Consider the following 21,253-nt stretch of genomic DNA (forward strand, 5'->3'; position numbering starts at 1 on the left):
TTAAAACCGAGATGAGAAGAACTTTTTTCACACAGAGAGTGGTGAATCTCTGGAACTCTCTGCCACAGAGGGTAGTTGAGGCCAGTTTCATTGGCTATATTTAAGAGGGAGTTAGATGTGGCCCTTGTGGCTAAGGGGATCAGGGGGTATGGAGAGAAGGCAGGTACGGGATACTGAGTTGGATGATCAGCCATGATCATATTGAATGGCGGTGCAGGCTCGAAGGGCCGAATGGCCTACTCCTGCACCTAATTTCTATGTTTCTATCCAGCCACTCAATGCTGCTCCAGCACTCAGAGATCAGCTGATTTGCATGTTCACCCCATAACCCTGCCTTGCTTCCATAGTCCTTTGACCTTTGTATTTTTGCATGGCTCATATCCTTAATGCCCTTCCTTACCTTGTGACACACATTTCCCTAATCCTCCACGCGGAGCTCTTTTGTTTCTAGTGTTGGTTTCTCTGCCCTTAAGTCTGTCCAGATCTCTGTGCACCTGCTTGCAGGGCTATTAAGAAAGCCAGGGCACAGAAATCACCAGGCCAGCTGTATGTTTAAAGACATTGGTTGAGCCAGTTGGGGTTCTAGCAAGAGACAATGACAAGGTGCATGTACAAAGCTTTGCCGAGCAAAGCCTCCTGCAGCTGCTCTTTGCTTTGCTGCCAGAGGGGTCCAGACATGATAGAAAGAGCAGCCAGATGTTACAGATGCAAGGAGCTGCAGTGTTACAGCTGGAAGGTTTGCATTAAAATGGCTACAGGCATTAGTGCAACTCATTGTTCACACCTCATTCTAACCATGATCATTGATCATCTAACAAATGATCATTCACATTTCCAGCATCTGCAGAAAGCTTTTTTTTTAAATAAAATAAATCGGAATATGAATTAATCTCTTTTAAAGACAATACAAATGAAATGAGAGTCATTATTTGAGTGTTCTTTTGCTTTATGGAGAGTCATAGTTAAACAGCACAGAATAGGCTCTTTAGCCCAACTTATCCATGCCTTCCTAAGCTAGTCCCATTTGCTTGCCCATAACCCTCTGAACCTTTCCTATCCATGAACCTGCCCAAACATCTTATCATTGTTAAACATCTCATTGTAATTGTGGCTGGCTCTACCACTTAATTTGGCAAATCATTCCATATACCCTGTGTTTAAAAACTTGCCCCTCAGCACACTTTTAAATCTTTCCCCTCTCACCTTAAACCTCTGGTTTTTGACTCCATTGCCCTGGGAACAAGACTCCATTCACCGTTATACATTTATACATTTCATGAATTTATAATCTATTATAATGTCACCCCTCGGCCTCCTTCACCCCAAGGAAAATAATCCCAGTCTATCTAGCCTCTCTTTACAACAGAAGCCCTCAAGCTCCAGCATCATCCTTGTTAATCTTTTCTGCACCCTCCCCAGTTTAATCACATCCTTCCTACAGTGTTGCAAGCAGAACTGCACACAGAACACCAGGTGCAGTCACACCAATGTCTTGTACAGCTGTTACATGACACCTGAAACACCTGGACTCAATACCCTGCCCGTAAGTATAGAAAATAACTTGCATTTCTTCAGCAGTTTTCGCATCCCTTCCAGAATGCTCCAAATCATTTTGTCTAACATTGTCTGCCAAGTTGTTTCATGTTTCTCAGCTGAGTTTTAGTTGATGGCATTCACATCTCTGAGTCAGAACGTTCGGCATTCAAAGCTTCGGCACTCTGAAGCAATACTGGGGGAGTGCTGTCTCTATTATTATAATGGAACACTGCCAGCTCTCTCAGGTACCAGTTGAAAAGAGAGTATTGGACCGCGTTTCAAAAGATAATTTAAATAACTCTGATGTTTAGTTTAGTTTGGAGATACAGCGTGGAAACAGGTCCTTCGAACCACCAAGTCCACGCCGACCAACAGTTACCTGTACACTAGCTCTTTCCTGCACACTAGGGGCAATTTACAGGAGACAATTAACCTACAAACCTGCACTTCTTTGGGAGATGGGAGAAAACTGGTGCACCTGGAGTAAAGCCATGCAGTCACAGGGAGAACATGCAAATCAATACAGACAGCACCCGTTGGTCAGGATCGAACCCGGGTCCCTGGCGCAACAATCTACTGCAGTGCCACTGTGCTAATTACAGTCAGAGACATAGAGTGATACAGTGCAGAAACAGGCCCTTCGGCCCTACTTGCCCACACTAGCCAACATGTCCCACCTGCCCGCGTTTGGTCCACATCTCATCGTATCCATTGTGCACAGCATGATAATGATCAAATAGCGTCATGGAGTCATACAGCACAAAACCAGGCCCTTCGGCCCAATGGGCCCAAGATGTCCCATCTACACGAGTCCCACCTTCCCATGGTTGGCTCATATCCTTCTAAACCTTTTCTTTCAACCATAAATGTTTCCTATCAATGATTGGGAGATAAGTACTGGCTAGGATGCCAGATTCTTCAAAATAGCACATAGGAGAGCCGGTAGAACTTCAATTTATTCAGCAGTTTCTCAGTATTGCAGGTCTTCCAGAACCTTCTGACCAGAGATTATAGTTGCACCAACATTAGATCCAGTTGATCCACATGGAAGAATTTGACAGGCAATGTCAATTGAGACAAAAATATTAGGAGTCATTGCAATCACACTTTGATACTAAACTGACCTAATGATTGAAACTAATAACAGTATATTTTCAAATGGATATAAATTTATAAGCACAAGCCTTTCCATCAAAATTACACCTGTGCCCATTCACCTTGTTTTATGCTTTCATATTTGAAGTCAATTTTAACTCTAGATCCAAACTTCAAGACTTTGTCCCAACTAAGAGCACAATTTTCATGTTTTACTGGAACTGGTGAAGTGAAGAGATATGGAGCACAATTTTAGCATCTAATGTTACAACTATGAAGGTCAAAGAATATAATAAAAGAGACATGAGCGACACAGCAGGAAGGGAATAAAAGTATAGAGGTGGGAGGTTACGAGGCCAAGATTACAGACATTACATGCCCAGTTAAATCCAGACACGCACAACCTTTGAAGAAGTCTCCCATCTCTCATACTAATGTTAGAATCATCGCAGGGCATTCAAGCCCTCAGGTCAGTGCTAGCTCTTTGAAAATGACATCTCATGCATCCACCATGCTCATGAAAAATTTCTCCTTAACTGTTAGGATACCATCGGTATTTGAAATCTGATATCCCTGTTTTACAATCAACTACCATGTCAAATCTGCCTTCCGGCAAAATCCGATCACACTGGCTATCTATGAATGAAAATATGAATCCCTTAATCAAGCTCAGAGATGGGCTCCACAATAACCCTTTATCTAAGTTAAAATCACTTTGCACTCATGTGACCCAGGAACAAGTGCATCTTAATTGGACGATGTTCCCTAGATACAGATGCAGGGTCTGACGAAGGGTCCCAACCTGAAATGTTGCCTATTCATGCTTTCCAGAGATGCTGCCTGACCCGCTAAGTTAGTCCAGCACTTTGCATCTTTTTCTTTGTAGACCAGCATCTGCAGTTCCTTGTTTCTCCATTAACCCTGACCTGTTGCTTCCCACGAAGGTAGCACACTGGCTGAACGCTGCCTACTTATTCACATGAATGCTGCATGCGGGCATCACAAGCTATGCTGCACAATGGCTTCTCAGCTCAGCAGGGGAATCAACATTGTGAGTGGTTCACACTTCTTATAGATAGATTGTGAGTGGTTCACACTCCTTAAAGCTATTCCATGCGTCTTAAAACTACTCTGCATCTTTTAAAGGGAAAGTTCCCTTGTTGTTGCAGCGGGTTCTGACAGGTGACCGAATTTATTCTGACCCACACCCATTGAAAAATGCACAACATGGGAGAGATAAGACTGCACTGTTCTTCAATGCACCAAAGAAGGCCTCAGAGCAGGAGGTAGGGAGGGATGGGAAGTACAGATGGTCTCGAGGCTCTCAAGACTCTGCAAAGACAGTGGGAGGAAATGGCTGTGAAAACCAGTGTGAGGAATGAAGCCTCGTGAGCCTGGATTCAGCACTGCAGGAAGTAAAGAGACCTTGCAGATGCGGGCACGGTCAAGGAATGCTTCTTCAATACATCCCAACTGCATCAGAAGCCATTCAAGGCACCACATCTTCATCACTCTGCTACTAACAATCTCGAGAAAATAGTTCCTGCATCGAGCATTGATATCTTCCACCTCACACTCAACAGATGCCAACATTTGGTGACCACTTCAGCTGTTGTAGTGTCCAAACAATAGATGCTGTGATCTAAATTGTCCAACCATTTTGTGGTGAACTGATGCTGTAACAAACAGAACAAATTCAATCACTACTCTCGAGAAGATTGCTCAATGAGTCCAATCAAACCTTCCACGTGCGTCTGCCAGGCAATTGATCAAAAGTGGTACCCCATTTGGCTGAGATGTCAAATGGAGACCCATTCTCCCTGCTCTTCTGCTTTAGGTAGATGTTGAGATCTCAGCAAATTCTTCCAGTGGCTAACGATGTCACTCAATAAACATTGCCAAAATTATAATACCCATTTTTCCCAAATTTCACCCAAGATTACACCAGTAAATTGCTTTACAACATTCTGAGATTCTTATATATGTGCAGTCTTTTCTTTTTCTCTTTCTGTCTTTTAGCCACTTTTCTATCTTTCCTTTGCTACATCTCTTTTGTTGCTGATTGAATTAATCTGTGCTGAAATGGGTCGATGCATTTGATTACATAACAAATTTAGCTTATATTTATGGAGTGCCCTTAAACCCCTAAAATGCCTCAAGATACATCATAGATGGTACATGGATGCAAGTTATTAGAAAACAATTGACTTTACTTTATTGACAAATATACCTGTTTTCCAACTAGAAAGTATGGGGAGCAGTGAAGAGGAGTCCCAACCCAAAGCATAGTCTATCCATTCTCTCCACAGTGCTGCTTGACCTGCCGAGTTATTCCAAAACGCTCCCATAAGTTCTTAAGTGATAGGGGCAGAATTAGGCAATTTGGCTCATCAAGTCTACTCTGCCATTCTGATCAATCTTTTTCTCTCAACCCCATTCTCCTGCCTTCTCCCCGTAACCTCTGACACTTGTACTATTCAAGAAGAACTCCCTGTACTACTCTAGAATTAAATTGTTGTGCTTTTGGTCCTTCTGTGTGCTGAAGCAAAGCAAGAATTTCATTGCCCTATTAGGGACACATGACAATAAACATGGACTTGAACTTTTCAGTTGGACGATAAACGCATTATAACCATTGATGAACTTCTGAAGTGTTGTCAAAGTTCTAAAGTAGGAAACATTTAATTTATGCACAGCAAAACTCCCAGATATGGCAAACACGATAGCATTCAATTAAATATTTTAATGCTGTTCATTGAGAGATAAATATCAGTTATGAGATGGGTTTAGCTCCCCTGCTCTTCTTTGAAATAACATCCAACAGGGGAGCAGACTGGGACTTGGTCTGGCATCTCATCCAAAGGATACTACATCTAGTAGTGCCGCACGTCTTCTGTGGTGTGGACTGTGGTGTGGACTGTGTTGTGCTGTACTAAGTTTTTGTGTTCAAGTCTCTGGACCAAGTCCATTTGGAATGAAGTTTCTGTGTCCCAATTCCAGTATGTGGTGTTGCTGCCCTGTTATACCCATAACTTGATACTGGGACAATGTGACCTGAATCTTTGGAATCCTCCAATCTTAGAATGAAGAGGTTTGGATGCCACCCGGCAAGATCAACTGCAGTAAAATGAAGCTGGTCAATGCACATAGCCAGCATCATTTCTCAGTAGCCATAGCAACACAGTGGCATGGCAGTAGAGATGCAGCCATACAGCGCCAGAGACATGAATTTGATTCTGACTACAGGTGTTGTCTGTACAGAGTTTGTCCGTTCTCCTATTGACCGCATGGGTTTTCTACCGGTGTTCCGGTTTCCTCCCACATCCCAAAGACGTGCAGGTTTGTAGGTTAATTGCCTTCTGTAAATTGTTCCTAGTGTGTAGGATAGAACTATTGTATGGGGCGATCATTGGTTGGCACAGACTTGGTGGGCCAATGGGCCTGTTTCCATGCTGTATCTCTAAAACAAAGAAAAACGAGAAGCTCAATTAATGAAAATGCTGGTTTAGAAGCCAGTTTGGGGGGGAAGTAACTGGACAATTACTGGGCAAGTAACTGGGTGGTCACCGATGCATAGCGGTAGAGTTACTGCCTTTCAGCTAATGCAGCACCGGAGATCCCGTATCTATGGGTGTTGTCTGCATGGAGTTTGTACGTTCTCCCCATGACCTGCGTGAATTTTCTCCGTGATCTTCAGTTTCCTCCCACACTCCAAAGACGTACAGGCTTGTAGGTTAATTGGCTTGGTAAATGTACAAATTGTCCCCAGTGGGAGTAGGATGGTGTTAATGTGCGGGCATCACTGGTCGGCGCAGATCCGGTGGGCCGAATGGCCTTTTTCCACCCTGTATCTCTATCTCAAAACTAAAATTCATTTCAGGTGACCTGTTATCTAGCGTGGCAAGGTTTCAGATAACAAGGAGGTAAATCTATCGTACAGGTCATTCGGAGGCCGGAAACAGAGCCTCAATATTCTGGACCCTAATGTTCAACAAGTTTAATCATTTTTAAGAAAATAATAATTAATCATTTAAAAGATTAATGTCATTACTACCAATTATTGTCAAATAAAGTAACACTGTTTGGGGAAAGAGATAAGCTGCTTTGACATGATCAGGCCTCTACACAGTTTTGGTCATCAAGCAGTTGTTGCCAGCACCTTATCAAAGACAAATAGGGACTTGGACGGCAAATGCTGACAAATAATCTCCCGTCCTTTCTACAGTGCAACTTTGCTGCAGGCACATAATCACATATTCACAACATTCCTCAACCACCAAGAAACAGGTGCCATTAACAACAGCTTGCCTCATGTAGACAAATATCATGGAACAAACTAAAGGGTTCTTTCGAAAGCACTACATGTCTGGCAACTTGTGGGAGAAATTTGCATGGAATTTATTGCACAGAAAACGACCGCTTGGCCTAATAAGTCTTCAGCTGGCATTTATGTTCCACACATCCCAATAATTTTATCTCTACTATCAACATAAGCTGTATTCCTGGACATATTCTCCGGACATATTTATCCAGCTTCTCGTTAAATGTGCCTATTTAATTCTAATCCATCGCAGCTTTAGGGAATGGTTTCCTTACGCTCATAACTCCAGGATTCCCTGTTTGAATTGTTAATGATATATTCTGAAATATTCCTGCAAGCAGAAGAGAGGAGTTAAGGATTAAAACCTGGATATGTGAACACCTTTGTCCACCCGTCTACCTATCAAAAAAAACCCCTTCACCTGTATCCACCTATCACTTGCCAGGCTTTGTCCCACCTCAACATCTTTTCCAGCTTTCTCTCCCGTCAGTCAGTCAGTCCAGTCCAGAGATGTCACCTACCCATGTCCTCCAGAGATGCTGCACCAATCTTGCATAGAACTCAAAATGCGGGAGTTACTCAACGGATCAGGCAGCATCTGCTGTTTCTTGTAACTCCATGTGAATATCTTACTTGACAGAGGGAATGCATTGGCATAGTGATGATGCCTACTTGAGAACTAGGCTTGTCCCAGGACAGAGTGCTGAGTAGGAAGCTTAGATCAAAATGCAATTGTGGGGTCACTCTGTGTCCTGTGTTTCAAGAGAGGAGGGAGAAGAATCAATAGGGGGAGATCACAGGGCTCTTGAGATAGTGACTGGGGATCAGATTGACTATTAAGGTGACAAGACGGTGGATGGAAATGAGTGGTCAAGCTGGTTGTACTGGTTGGTTTGCAATCATCAAGCTAAATGGAGTTGATTATCACAGAGCTTGAGATACATTTGGTGGTTGGACCTGCAAGAAATGCTCCTACTACTGTTCACCCACAAGTACAATAAGAACCTAATGTAGTGAGTACTTCTCATCTGCTTTTACTTACCGTGCTTCCTTGGACTTGAGAACCACACCTTAGATGCACTAAAACTAAAGTTCTTTACAAATGGAAGCATACAATTTTCTTAACAGCAGTAAGCAATGGACAAGTCTCCTGACTGCCCTTCCTCCATTAAAACTGAAAATGAAAGTGTGTTGACACCAGATTTAAACCATTTTCAATTCTCTCTTATTATATGGTTGAATCCCTAAATTTGGACTCCTCATATGTTTCACCATTCAATCCCTTCTTTATTTTTTTTATCTCAGTCTTGTCTTTTCAAGAGACAGTGCATGAACTTTGGGCATACTTTACATTTTGTTCAACCATTACCTGACCTAATCTGCACCTCCGCGTTAAAAGGTTGCGAGCCAAAATTTCCAAGGCACTTTTTGAAGAAGTCAATGGCTATTTAATTCAAATGTTTACACAAAATTCTGAAAAATCTTTTACAACAGCACCTTTTATAAATATATGGCATGTGAGTCACCATGTGGTATTTACATCTTTGAATCAGAATGTTGTTTGTTCAGGTCTGGAACTTGGATGTGCAAATATAAGCTATTGTTCAAGTTCAGTGCTCAGGAAATGCTGCATAAACAGAGTACCTACTTTCCGATGACATAAAACATTCAGCGATACCAATGCAGGTAAGTTAATTCATGGTGTCCTGGCCAATTAAAATTCAAAAGCATTCAAAAGATAAGTGATGCAATTTTTTATCTCATAGCTGACATTCCATATTTCTGCTGTAATTCTTACATTTCATAAAGTGTCTAATTGATCGGAAAGTGTTTTGAGATACCCTGAGGTTATTTCTAATCCTGCGGTTATCTCTTATCCTGCGATTATCTCAAGAACTGCAGGAGTCCTGTCGTTCATGTTGATTATTTGGTAAACTAGTTATGAAACAGAAGTGCTGGGGTTTACAAACACCTGCACAAGTGCCACTTTTGCACTAGTCCATAGCATAGTGCTAACTTGAAAATATAAACTCAAATTTGAATTAGTTAACGATGTGGCACCGTAATATGTTTGAGCAGAACATCTCCCAAAGAAAATAAAATTAATGTTATTTATTCAATGGTCTCCTGCCAAAAGGTTCTTTTTATGAAATATTCATGACATCAGATGGAGCTGACACCCACGGCCCATTCCCGGGGTAGCAAATGTTTGAAGCATTGATCCTGTAGCATAATAGCTTTAGACAAGCATTGAAGACTGCTATAAATGAAGCAAAGGCTGCAGGCAAATTGCCGCAGTGTACAACTGGGAAACTACACAAATGGAAATAGTGGGGCTGGTGAAACTAGAACATCAAATAAATTCTGGGTCAAAGTAAAACTGTGCATAATTCACAAATAAAACTGTGAACTACAAAACAGGTGACACGATAAAACTAGAAATATAACCAACCTGCAGCGTAACAAAATAATTGATTATGTTCAACAGACCTAACATAATCCATAAACAAGGTGATCAATTTATTTAGAAATGCAACTATACTGCGGGTGATGAAAATCTGAACTAACAAAAGAAAATGCTGTATGTGTAGGAAGGAACGGCAGATGCTGGTTTAAACCAAACATAGACACAATGATATAAGTATGATGTAGTATATCATATCTATGCCACATAATTTTACATGATACTCTGTTTCTCTTCCCACTGATGCCGCCTGACTTTTCATTTCACTTTTCATTTCACGGCACATCTCGTATGTGTATGTGACAAATAAACTTGACTTGACTTGACTTAAGTATACCAAGCATTTTTTAGCTTTATTTAATTTATAAAATACGTCTAACAGAACAAAAACATACCAAAGACCTTCACAGAAATAATCTGAGACGAAAGAAAATTCATTACATATTAGCCTCAAGCTCTTAAATTTTCTTCCCAAACTCTCTCTTCTTCTCCTTCCTTTTCAAGGGGATGGTGAGGATTTTAGCAACAGAAGAGTTGAAACCAGAATGCTTTGGTCAATGTTACAAAAGTGGAAGTTGAAAAACATGTGATGGTGTGAATGGGACTTCAAAAATTAAACTGGGTCAAATGCAATATCAAGATTGTGAAGGGTTTGGTGGCCTCTCAAGCAGGTGCCAGGGAAAGGGATGACATTAAAAAGGATACAAAGTGCTGGGCTAACTCAGTGGGTCTGGCAGCATCTCTGGAGAGCATGGAAAGGTGACATTTTGGGTCGGGACACTTCTCCAGACTTGGTGGCTTGGAATGCAATTTGTGAAGGTGACTATGATGACAGCTATGGTCTTCTCAATACTAATCTGGATGAAATTTCTGCTCATCCAGAGCTAAATGTTGGATAAACTGACTGATAAATTACAAATCGTGGAGATGCCAAGAGAGTTGATGGTGGGGTGCAGCTGGATGTTACAACTGTAAATGTTAAAACTAGCACCATATTTTCTGATAACATGGGGATGCATGAAGGTGATAGATAGTACGGGACCATGAAAGGATCCTCGGTGGAATGCCAGAGGAAATTGTGTGGATGCAGGAAGAGAAGGTTCACCATTCCCCTGCTTTGATTGCATGATGAGAAGGGAAGCCAATGAATACAACACCATCTAGTTGGATGACAGAGGCATTGGAGGAGGATGGTTGTAAAAAGGGACCAAAGCAACAGGCGGGCTAAGAAGAATGGAGAGATTGCCTTTTATCACAAGCACATGGGGAGTTATCCACAAAATGTTACCAAACTGAACATTATCTCCAGAGTAATATTAACCCTTGCATAATCAACCATATAAAACGTGATGCAAACAATGTAAACCAGTGAATACGGTATAAAATAAACTGGATGTGTATACAGTTTACAGCAAAAGGAACAGTGAAAATCTGGGTACAATTTGTAAACTTGGGAAAGCTCATTGGCATGAATTGTATCTCAAGGCTGTTATTTTCCCAAACACCACTTCAGAAAAATGGCTCAGAGTTGTGATGAACATGCGAGACATTGTTAGACAGCATGGTTTGCCATCCACCCAGAGGATAGAAGCATTCTACAGGAATCCTGTAGCCACTCCCCAAACTTTTTCCATGCTAAATCAATGAAAAATGGACATTGCAACTGTATTGGCTTCTTAACAGAAGTAATCATGTACAGTACTGCAAATTGTGCAGAGAAACTCCTGACATTAATTTCGTAGGTAGGTCTCCACCCCCGAGAGACACGAGAGACTGCAGATGCTGGAACCTTCAGCAAAACACAAAGTGCTGGAGGAAATCGGTAGGCTCTGCAACATCTGTGGAGGTAAATGGACAGACAATGTTTCAGGTCCAAATCCTTCAGTCTGAAGAAATCCTAATCCAAAATGTTGTCTATCCCTTTCCTTCCACAGATGTTCCCTGGCCAGCTGAGTTTCTCCAGCACTTTGCTTTTTCCTCCCCTTGAACTTGGCAGGCGGATACGATGGTTTATTTACTGGACCTGGAAATGAAAAAGACTATGACGAATGATACAGACACATTAATAAATAAATAAATAATAAATCCAGTTGATGAATTTTAAATGAACATCTACCTTCAATAATAGGGGCTGTAATGGCATCGCTGTTGTAACAACCCATCTGCTTTATAATGTTCTTAATGAATGGGAAATCTGCTGTCCATATATGGTGTGTGATTCTGTTGCAGTCTGAATTTGCTACTGAATGGAAAGACTTTGTGCCTTTAGGGGAAAGCCAGATGAAGAGATCTTATAAATAAATCAGGGGGAAAAATCCGATTTATAGAGCACACGTGAGGGGCATGCTTTTTCATGACCTAATTCCAAACATTCACTGGTGCAAAATGCAACATCCTATGGGAGCTTAACCAACATTTTTTTTTTCTTCCACTGAAGAGAAATCCGTGCAATTCTTTAATTGACTGATATAAGGACAAAAAAAAAGATGCTTTGAACTTCACTATTTATCCGCCTGCAGAACGAATTGCCCTCACCGTTGACTCCTCCACTAAGTCCCACAGGAGGCGTTAGCTCGCGTTGAACGGGATTGTTCACAAACTAACCACCCCAAGGCAAATGTTGATAAATGTTTCATGACCCTGTTCGTCAAGGAAGCGCTGATAAAGATAACAGATGGATCTAAGGGGGCTGACTAAACAGACTAAAGAGCAAAAGGAATTGAAGGTTAAGCTGGTATGGTTAGATGATGAAACGGGCTCACAGAATTCTCACAAGCATTGACCTGAGAGGCGAAATCGCGCATATTTCTACTCGTCTCGACCAGGTATGCGTGAATGCCTCGCAATGTGTACAGGAGGAGATAAATAGTGTCGACGTTGTCGCATTTGGAAAGGCGTGAAAACGCTTCAGTGTAACCTGGAAACCACGGGGACAGGATAATAACTTTAAAAAATGTGAACTCAGCAGAAAAAGGTCACCCAGCAGATGTTCATCTTCTGCACCTTGCCCCTAACCCGTCTCTTTGAAAGATTGGGGTAGGTGGAAGTCTTGTAACAAGGTTTGTGGCGAGGCGAGAGAGGTGGTTTGGTGTGTACTGCAGGTGCTGGTTTACACAAAAGATAGACACAAAATGTTGGAGTAACTCAGCGGGACAGGCAGCATCTCTGGAGAAAATAAACAGGTGACATTTCGGATCGAGACCCTCTTCGGACTGGTGACAAGATGGATGTCCTTACAATGATTAGGAAGAAACTGCAGGTGCTGGTTTAAACCGAAGATCGACATAATAAGCTGGAGTAACTTATTGAAGAAGGGTCTCGATCCGAAACGCCACCTATTCATTTTTCTCCAGAGATGCTGTCTGACCCGCTGAGTTACTCCGGCTTTTTGTGTCTATCTTCATGCAATGATTCTCAGGTTTGTTAGAAATGGAAAAGATGGTTCTACCTGAGAAAGAATCTCCAAAATAGAAGTCATTGGTATAAGGCAATCGCTAAAAAAATCCATGAAAACAATCGGAGGCAAGATCCCCCCCTCAGGGCGATGAGATGGTGCGACTTGCAGTGGTTAATAATACAATGGTTTGATGTATTTGGGGGAAGCCATGTAACCCGGTGTTTCCCACAAATACGAATGAGTGAGGTGGAGGGGGCTCGGGTCGGCGCTGTTAACTCTGTGCTGCCTTTAAAGCTTCGATGAGGCGCCAGAGTTTGAACGGCCATCCATGCATTAAGGGGAGGAAGGGCTAACCATGAAATAGAGAGGATTTAACAAATTCCTAAAGCATGACTTGTTTTTTTGAAATAATTGGGCCCAGTTTTGATTGGACCAGGGCTTTCCCCATGTTCCCCCCCACCCACCAGACACTCGCTAGAAATGTTTAGTGACTGAATAGCAGCGACTCGGTTGCCGACGCTGGATGTTGAAGGCTGCTCTCCCCCTTATTCCCCACCCATCCTGCTTTGTACTGGTAGGTGTACAGTCAGCCAGAGAGAGGGAGGGAGGGAGGGGAAACTCTCGGGCACACGTTGCCTGGCTTCATTCATTATTTAGAGAGAGGAATATACACCCACTAGGTGGAGAGAACTGGTCATTCAGCGCTATCATTCAGCCACAACAACTGAACCCGTCCTGGATATTTCACCAACTTCACTGCGAACAGCTCGCTGCTCCGTCTCTGGGTGGTCTCGCCGGCGCTGGGACAAAAGTTGCCGGACCCAGTAAGGTAGGTGTGCGGGACCACTTTAGATGGGAAAGGAAGGATGGGAGGGTTACAAAAAGAAAATAATACAAAGGGGAAGCTTGACTGTGTCGCAAGTGCCGAGGAAGGCAGGTTTGCAATCTGCATCTAAACACTAAAGCGATTCGCAGTCTGCAGAGTGTCCCCAACTCCAACCCCACCCCCACTGCAGTTGGCTATCGGTTTGTGGAGGAGCGCTGCTGCACTGGTCCCGGCCGCTGAGCTCCGCGTCCCAGCAAGAGCCTGCCTGCCACACGCTTCAGCCAGACCCTCATCATAGGCAGGCAAGTGGGCATTAAATATGAGCAGGCAGGGGGCGCGGGGGGATTGGGCGAAGAGAGGGAACCATTGAACAGTGGACTTGAAGGGGTGGGAGATATAAACCATCAGAACCGCGTTGGTGTTTCATTTACAAGATGTTCGCGGTATAGTTTGCAGTGGGGTCTGATACTGGACACCCCAGAGAAAATTAAATGGTGGGGTTAATTTAAGAGTCTGGCCGTAACAAAAATGTGTGTGGTTGTGTGTGTGTGTGTGTGTGTGTGTGTGTGTGTGTGTGTGTGTGTGGTTGTGTGTGTGGTTGTGTGTGTGTGTGTGTGTGTGTACTTGTGCACACAGGGTCGGAGGTCCGTATCATTCATTGTCTGTGTCATTGGGCTGACTCCCTGGAATATCCATGCAACCTCCCTCACCAGATGCTCAGTAAATTCCTCCCTCTCAACTGCCTGATTTCCTTTTGAAGGGGGCAGTTGAACCTGCTTCCATCATTCTCTGAGGCAGAGCAGTCCATATCATGACAGCTCACTGCGTTTGGCTGGGAGACAAATCTCATCTCCCTACTGAATTTTTAATCTGCCGTCTTGTGTTGCTGGCCTCCCTGCCCTCAAAATCTGCCTCGTGTCCTTATTTATTTTATCAAAACTGGGTGTAATTTTGAACACTGTGATCAGCTGTTCGCTCTAAGGAGATCAACAAAAAATGTCAAATTGCCTATTTTTGACACGGGTATGGAATGTGTCACAGGTGCCTTTTCACACAGAGAGGACCTGGAGCCTCAAGGTGAGATGTAGAGGGGGAAACAAGAAGGAGAGTGGTCAGAGAGGCAGGTTGTAATGAGCGGCTGCACAGAGGAAAAAGGCTTAGCAAGGGAATTGACGAGTTTGAGCCAGAGGATTGTAGGCATGTTGGGAGCATAGAACATCAGCCGTACAGAAGAAACGCAGTGATCCAAGGGTTGTACAGAGGGAGGTTGAGCCTGGGCTCTATCTGAGTGCTTCTGTCTTGGGAACCAAGGAAATTGCTGAGTGTGTAGGAAGGAACAGCAGATGCTGGTTTAGACCGAAGATAGACACAAAATGAAGAAGATACTGATGTATCGATCCAATAATTCAGCCGGCACTTCACCTTCCTAGAGGAGAACTCAGCAATTTCCTTGAAGATGGATACAAAATGCTGGAGTAACAGCAGGATAGGCAGCCTCTCTGGAGAGAAGGAATAGATGATGTTTCAGGTCTGAAGAAGGTTCTCGACCCGAAACGTCACCCATTCCTTCTCTCCAGAGATAGAAACATAGAAAATAGGCGCAGGAGTAGGCCATTCGGTCCTTCGAGCCTGCACCGCCATTCAATATGATCATGGCTGATCATCCAACTCAGTATCCCATCTCTGCCTTCTCTCCATACCCCCTGATCCCTTTAGCCACAAGGACCACATCTAACTCCCTCTTAAATATAGCCAACGAACTGGCCTCAACTACCTTCTGTGGCAGAGAATTCCACAGATTCACCACTCTCTGTGTATCCCGCTGTTACTCCAGCATTTTGTGTCTATCTTGAAGGAAATTGCTGAGTTCTGTCCTGGGAAGATTAGGTGCCTGCTGAATTATTGGACCGATACATCAATATCTTCTTCATTAATATCTGCAATCCAGAGCGTTGATTATTGAAGGTTCTGCCTCATCTATTAGGATGACAAAGATGCTCTCAACATTGCAGTCAGTTGTGCTGTATCACTCCGAAGGCCAATCAGCCCCTCAAATAGATCCTAACCATAACCCTATCCAACCACCTTGGTTCCTTAATCCTAAGTATCCCTGCTCATTTTGAATTTTAAAATATACATCTTGTGTCCAGTTTTGAGTGGGCAGCTCCAGCTTGAATGCTACAGGATTTTTGTTTTAATTTCAGGATTGCCTAATATTGGAGGCTTGCCAACTTGAAATGCAACTGATGAGTTATTTGCCCTTCAATGCCTTTCATTTATGTAATGCCCTTAACACCATTGTCTCAAAGTGTTTCGTTGGATCTTTGTGAACGGTTGTCACATGACCATGTGATAGGTAGGGCTTGGGCTCTTACCTGTGTGGTTTTGTCCTGGGATGTAGGGTAAATTGCTGAATTCCGCTTTAGAAAGGAGAAGATCTTCCTGGGTGTTGGAGCTGTACATGAGGGGATTAAACTCCCAGTCAAAGAGGTAGTTTCTGCATTCCTCTCACAGGAGAACAGTAGGGTGGAAAGGTTCAACAAGGGAATAAAGACACAAAAAGCTGGAGTAACTCAGCGGGATAGGCAGCATCTCTGGATAGAAGGTAATGGGTGACGTTTCAGGTTGAGACCCTTCTTCAGACTGGGCAGGGAAAAGGGAAGCGAGGGGAGACGAGAGCTATAGACAATTAAGTTGCAGAGGGATAATGCTGACCAGTGGTGGAGCAATGGGATCTACAAGTGACCAGAAATTGAGAAGCAGAGACTTATCATGAGTGGAGAGGATTTTAGAAATGAAGGGAGAGATGCCAAGGAGGGATATGAACATAAGACTGAGAATTTTAAATCTGTCAAAAGATGTCGATGATTTGTCACAGTTCTGGGGACATTCCCGGCAGATGAATACCTAAAAAAAAATGTTAAGCCACAAGTTAAAACTCTGGCACATTTTAGACTTGCGAAGCCAGCATAAACACGGAAACCACTGGAATATCTTGGATTTCAGTTTTTTTTTTGAATGATTTGAGGTTGCATTATCTGCACCATCAATGCATCATAGATTGTGGTCTTAAATGCAACCCCATGGAACCTAGAGGACTAAATTGCAGGAACCTTCTCTCCCAGCGTATGTGATGGTGCCCCATAAAGTGAACAGAAATGTTACATGAAATAATAACCCCCCAGAGTTCTCAGATGCAGGATGGTAATATAGGTGCAGGATGGTAATAAATACTTCCTGTTGTATTAGCTAAATAGGCAGTGGGTATGTCTAAAAAATGGCCCTGAACCAAAACTGTCCATTCCCTCCATAGATGCTGCATGATCCACTGCATTCCTCCAGCACTTTGTCTTTACTCAGTGTAGTAATAGTTTTGCACTGAACTCCAAATCCGGAGTGCAGTTGTCCTCAGTTGATTAGGTTCCCATTACTTCTGAAGATCAGCTGCTGTTCCACAGGAAGTTTATTAGAGGTGTGATGCCGCATTGTGGCAAGGATGGTTGGGGATCGTAGGAAATAACCTTCTCTGAGACTGGTCTGTACTGAGAAAGGTTCTAACACGGACCATGTCAGTTACTCGCCAATGCTACTCCAACACTAGTGCTCAGGCCCACAGCCTGTGCCAACAAGACAAAGCATGTCTGCAAGGGCATTTTAACACCACCGCCACCTGCAGATACCCTGCCGTCACATGTCATCCTGATTGGAAATGTATTGCTATTCCATCTTCATAGAGTCATACAGCATCGAAACAGGCCCTTTGGTCCAACTTGCCCATGCCAATCAATATGCCCCCACCTATGCTAGTCCCATTTGCTTGCGCTCGTCCTATATCCCTCTATCTAAAACTATCCTATTCATGTACTTACTTACTGCCTATTATGCCCCCTGGCATGTAGGGCAACAATAAAGGTCCTCCATTCCTGTCTGTTCTGTGCTAGCTTCTGGATACTACCCCAGGTCAGATCCATCACGCCCAGTAGTGTTGAATCCCTCAGTTGCTGTTTCTGTAATATATTTGTTTTACGAGAGGGTTGTTAGCCCTGTGCTCAACCCCCAACCCGGAGAACCAGTGGATCGCTCTTCGTCTCACCTCTACCCTTCGACCTGTCCAGCATGGGAGACCTTAACAGGAGACGAATCTCCCACTGGCATAACTCTAGGGGTCACTGAGACATACAAGCTCCCCAACCATGACAAGGTTGCAATCCAACGGGGGAGATCCTATTCATGTACGTCTACATTTTATTTTTAAACATTGTGATAATACCTACCTGAACTACCTCCTCCAGTAGCCCATACTATACACATACCATCCTTTCTGTAAAGAAAGTTGTCCTTCAGATTCCTATTAAATCTTTCCACCTCTCACCTTAAAAGGTCATTTTTGGTGGATCTAAATCTTAGAATTTACAACCCCACAGTATTGTGACAGTACCTTCACCAGGAAATCTGTAGCAGTTCAACATGTGAGTCACCTTCTCAAGGGTAATGCACAATGGGCAATTAATGGCAGCCTTGCTGATACTGCCATTATCCAAAAAACAGAAATTGTTTTTAAAAATATGAAGTATTAGCAATTGTATCTAAGGAAGAATATCAATGTCTAGGGGGAATAGAATTTCGGTGGAGTTGGCATGTTCTCCCTGTTGCCACAATGGATTCCTCCAGACATTCCAGTCTCTCCCACACTGCAAAGATGTGCAGATCTGTATGTTAATTGACCCTAGTGAGGTGAGTAATAGAATCGAGGGGGGGAATATTGATAGGACTGTGGAAGAATAAGAATACGGGTGTCAGAGGTTATGGGGAGAAGGCAGGAGAATGGGGTTAGGAGGGAGAGATAGATCAGCCATGTTTGAATGGTTGAATTGAGTAGATCAGCCATGATTGAGTAGACCTGATGGGCCGAATGACATGATCTTATGAATTAAATGGATTAGTGTAAATGGGTGTTTGATGATCAGCACAGGATCAGTGAGCTGCAGAGCCTGTTTCTGTGGCGTATGCTTTTTGACTATAGCTGACCTAATTAAGATGATTAAAATATTGAAAGAAGTCGACAGGGTAAATAGAGAATGCCTGTTATTGCCTCCAGGCAGGAACGCATAAGCAAATTAGTTAGGGTGCTCTGGTGTGATGTCCGGGAGCGTTTTCACACAAATTAATGAAAACAAAACTCCCTAGGCTGTCGGAAGGAGGGATGGACTATTGTGAATTAGAACCTGACTCATTTCTGTTGGGCAAGAGCATTACAAGATGTGGGAGCCAGGATGGGGAAATAGAATTTGATCGGACATGATCTACTTGAATAGTGAAACAGGCTTGAGAGAGTGTGAATGTCCTGATTTGTTCTACATTTTAATTTATATGTAACAGCTCTCTGGTCCAAGTGCCAGTGAAATGTCAGAGCAGAAATCGAGCTGCTGGAGGAAGTCAGCGGGCCAGGCAGCATCTAGGGAGGCAGAGAGAAGTTCGACAATGCGTGTCAAAACCCTGCCTCTGCAGTGTTGACCTTCTCCTCTGCCTCCATAAATGCATCCTGGAATATTTATTTTTTCTTCAAGATCCAGCATCCGTAATCTCTTGTTTCTCCAGGTAAGATGTTGCTTCACTGATCTCCCAGATGGCAGAAGAGGGGCAACAATTCGAAATTCGGGCCCTCTGTGCTTTGGGTCATAATGAGGTGTGTCTCAGCAGCATCGGGAGAATTATGTAAAAGGATTGTGTGCTTGTGATTTGATATAATATGGATATTCTAACCTGATATTACAACAGGTTCCTGTTCTATCATGACACGAGCTCTTGAGTGTAACTGAGTACATTGGGGAAATAGTCACGATTCAGATTCAGAAGAGATTCAGAGCAGCTGTTGGCGTTTGTGTTTCGTGCATGTTGTCAACTTTTTGCACGTTTTTCATGTATCATTACAACATCCAAGGGAGCCATTTGGTCTATCGAGTACTGCAGGGTAGGAGTGAACTAATAACATTAACTGGCATTGTGTAGTTTAGAGATATAGCAAGGAAACAGGCACTAATTGTATCGTACACACTGGAAACAATTTACAAAATCCAATTAGCCTACAAACCTGCATGTCTTTTGAAAGTGGGAGGAAAGCAGAGCACCAGGAGGTCACAGGGAGAACGTAAGGACTCCGTACAGACAGTACCCACAGTCAGGATCAAACCCGGGTCTTGGGACCAAGGCAGCAAATCAACCACTGCTCCACTGTGCTGCATTATTGGTTTACTAATGCGTGTATCGAGATACAGTGAACAACTGTGGTTTGCATGCTATCCAGACAAAACATCCATCATACATGAATCCAATCAAACTGTACATGAGTACAACAGCCGGTAGTGTAAAAAGAGGAAGGAAACAGAGTGCAGATTATGGTGTTGGGGGTACTGAGAAAGTGCAGGCGAAGGAGAGTGCAAGAGCTGCCATGAGGTAGATTGGGGGACAGGGAATGAATCTTAACTTATAGGAGGTCTGTTCAAGAGTCTTGTAATAGCAGGATGGAAGCTGTCCTTGAATATGGTGGTACGTGCTTTCATGCTTTTGTACCTTCTGCCCGATGGGAGAGGGGAGAATAGGGAATAACTAGGATGTGAATGATTCTTGGTTATGTTAGCGACAGTCCCAAGCCATCCTGAAGTGTAGATGGATACAAGAGGGGGAAGGGCGGTTTGTGTCATGAACTGGGCTCTGTTGGCAATTCACCAGGAATGTATGAAATGGCTGGGCCATCACATCTTGATACTCCAAAGGACAATAAACCATAAAGAAAGACGTGCATAAATAACTCTTTGCTACATGCGTTTTTAGTGAAGACCTGGTTCTGGGAGCGTTCTTGCAGAATGTTCATGAAGTTCATGACCAATTTACCTCTACTTTGTATTTAGTTTTCCCTTTACGCTTGCCTCAAATGGTGTGTGCTGGGATTAGAGAGGGCTGGAATGTTTAACTGATACGAGGAGATGATGCAGAAGTTGCAAATGGTTTGCATATAGCATGAATATTAGCCTGCGCAGACGGGTTGAATGGCCTGTTTGTAGACAGCAGACCTGAATTATCTTTGGGTCATCCTATTCCAACCTTCAATCTGGTACAGGTATTCTCAATTGCAGCCGTTACATTCTACAAAGCCCAGAGGAAATTTCTAGGATAAATGTAATCCTGAAACAATGTAATTATAGTAGTTAATTATAAATAAACTAGCAAATCCATAAATTCTGAAAATCGGCCATTTTCAAAGTCGTTAATTATTTTTTAAATGAGGCACAATCTGTGCCAGTACAGCATAAGGAAGTGAAATCTGCAGCACACATGTAGATGTTGTCAGACAAAATTGCTGGAGAAACTCAGCGGGTGCGGCAGCATCTATGGAGCGAAGGAAATAGGCAACGTTTCGTCCCGAAACGTTGCCTATTTCCTTCGCTCCATAGATGCTGCTGCACCCGCTGAGTTTCTCCAGCAATTTTGTCTACCTTCGATTCTCCAGCATCTGCAGTTCCTTCTTGAACATGTAGGTGTTGTCATCAGAGGGAGCCACATGGTTGACAGCTGGAGAAAGTGGCCCAGAGACTCCTCAACTTCTAAGTTTCTAGA

The 21,253-nt window shown here is 43.2% G+C and overlaps 1 protein-coding gene across 8 annotated transcripts in view; it reads left to right on the top strand.

Annotated features, from left to right (window-relative positions):
• The window catches only part of LOC129695453 (paralemmin-2-like), a 297,376-nt gene that overhangs the window by 163,283 nt on the left and 112,840 nt on the right, over positions 1-21,253 (top strand). For 2 of the 8 annotated variants that reach the window (XM_055632426.1, XM_055632427.1), the window contains exon 8: positions 11,351-11,591. The exons of the other annotated variants lie outside the window; for them this stretch is intronic. In XM_055632426.1, the coding sequence (XP_055488401.1) occupies positions 11,351-11,449 (99 nt within the window). In that variant the 3' untranslated portion in view covers positions 11,450-11,591. Of the gene's footprint in view, positions 1-11,350; positions 11,592-21,253 lie in introns of those variants that run through there. 8 annotated transcript variants of the gene reach the window in all.

Source organism: Leucoraja erinacea, chromosome 3, assembly GCF_028641065.1.
Source record: "Leucoraja erinacea ecotype New England chromosome 3, Leri_hhj_1, whole genome shotgun sequence".
In the NCBI taxonomy this organism is placed as follows: Eukaryota; Metazoa; Chordata; class Chondrichthyes; order Rajiformes; family Rajidae; genus Leucoraja; species Leucoraja erinaceus.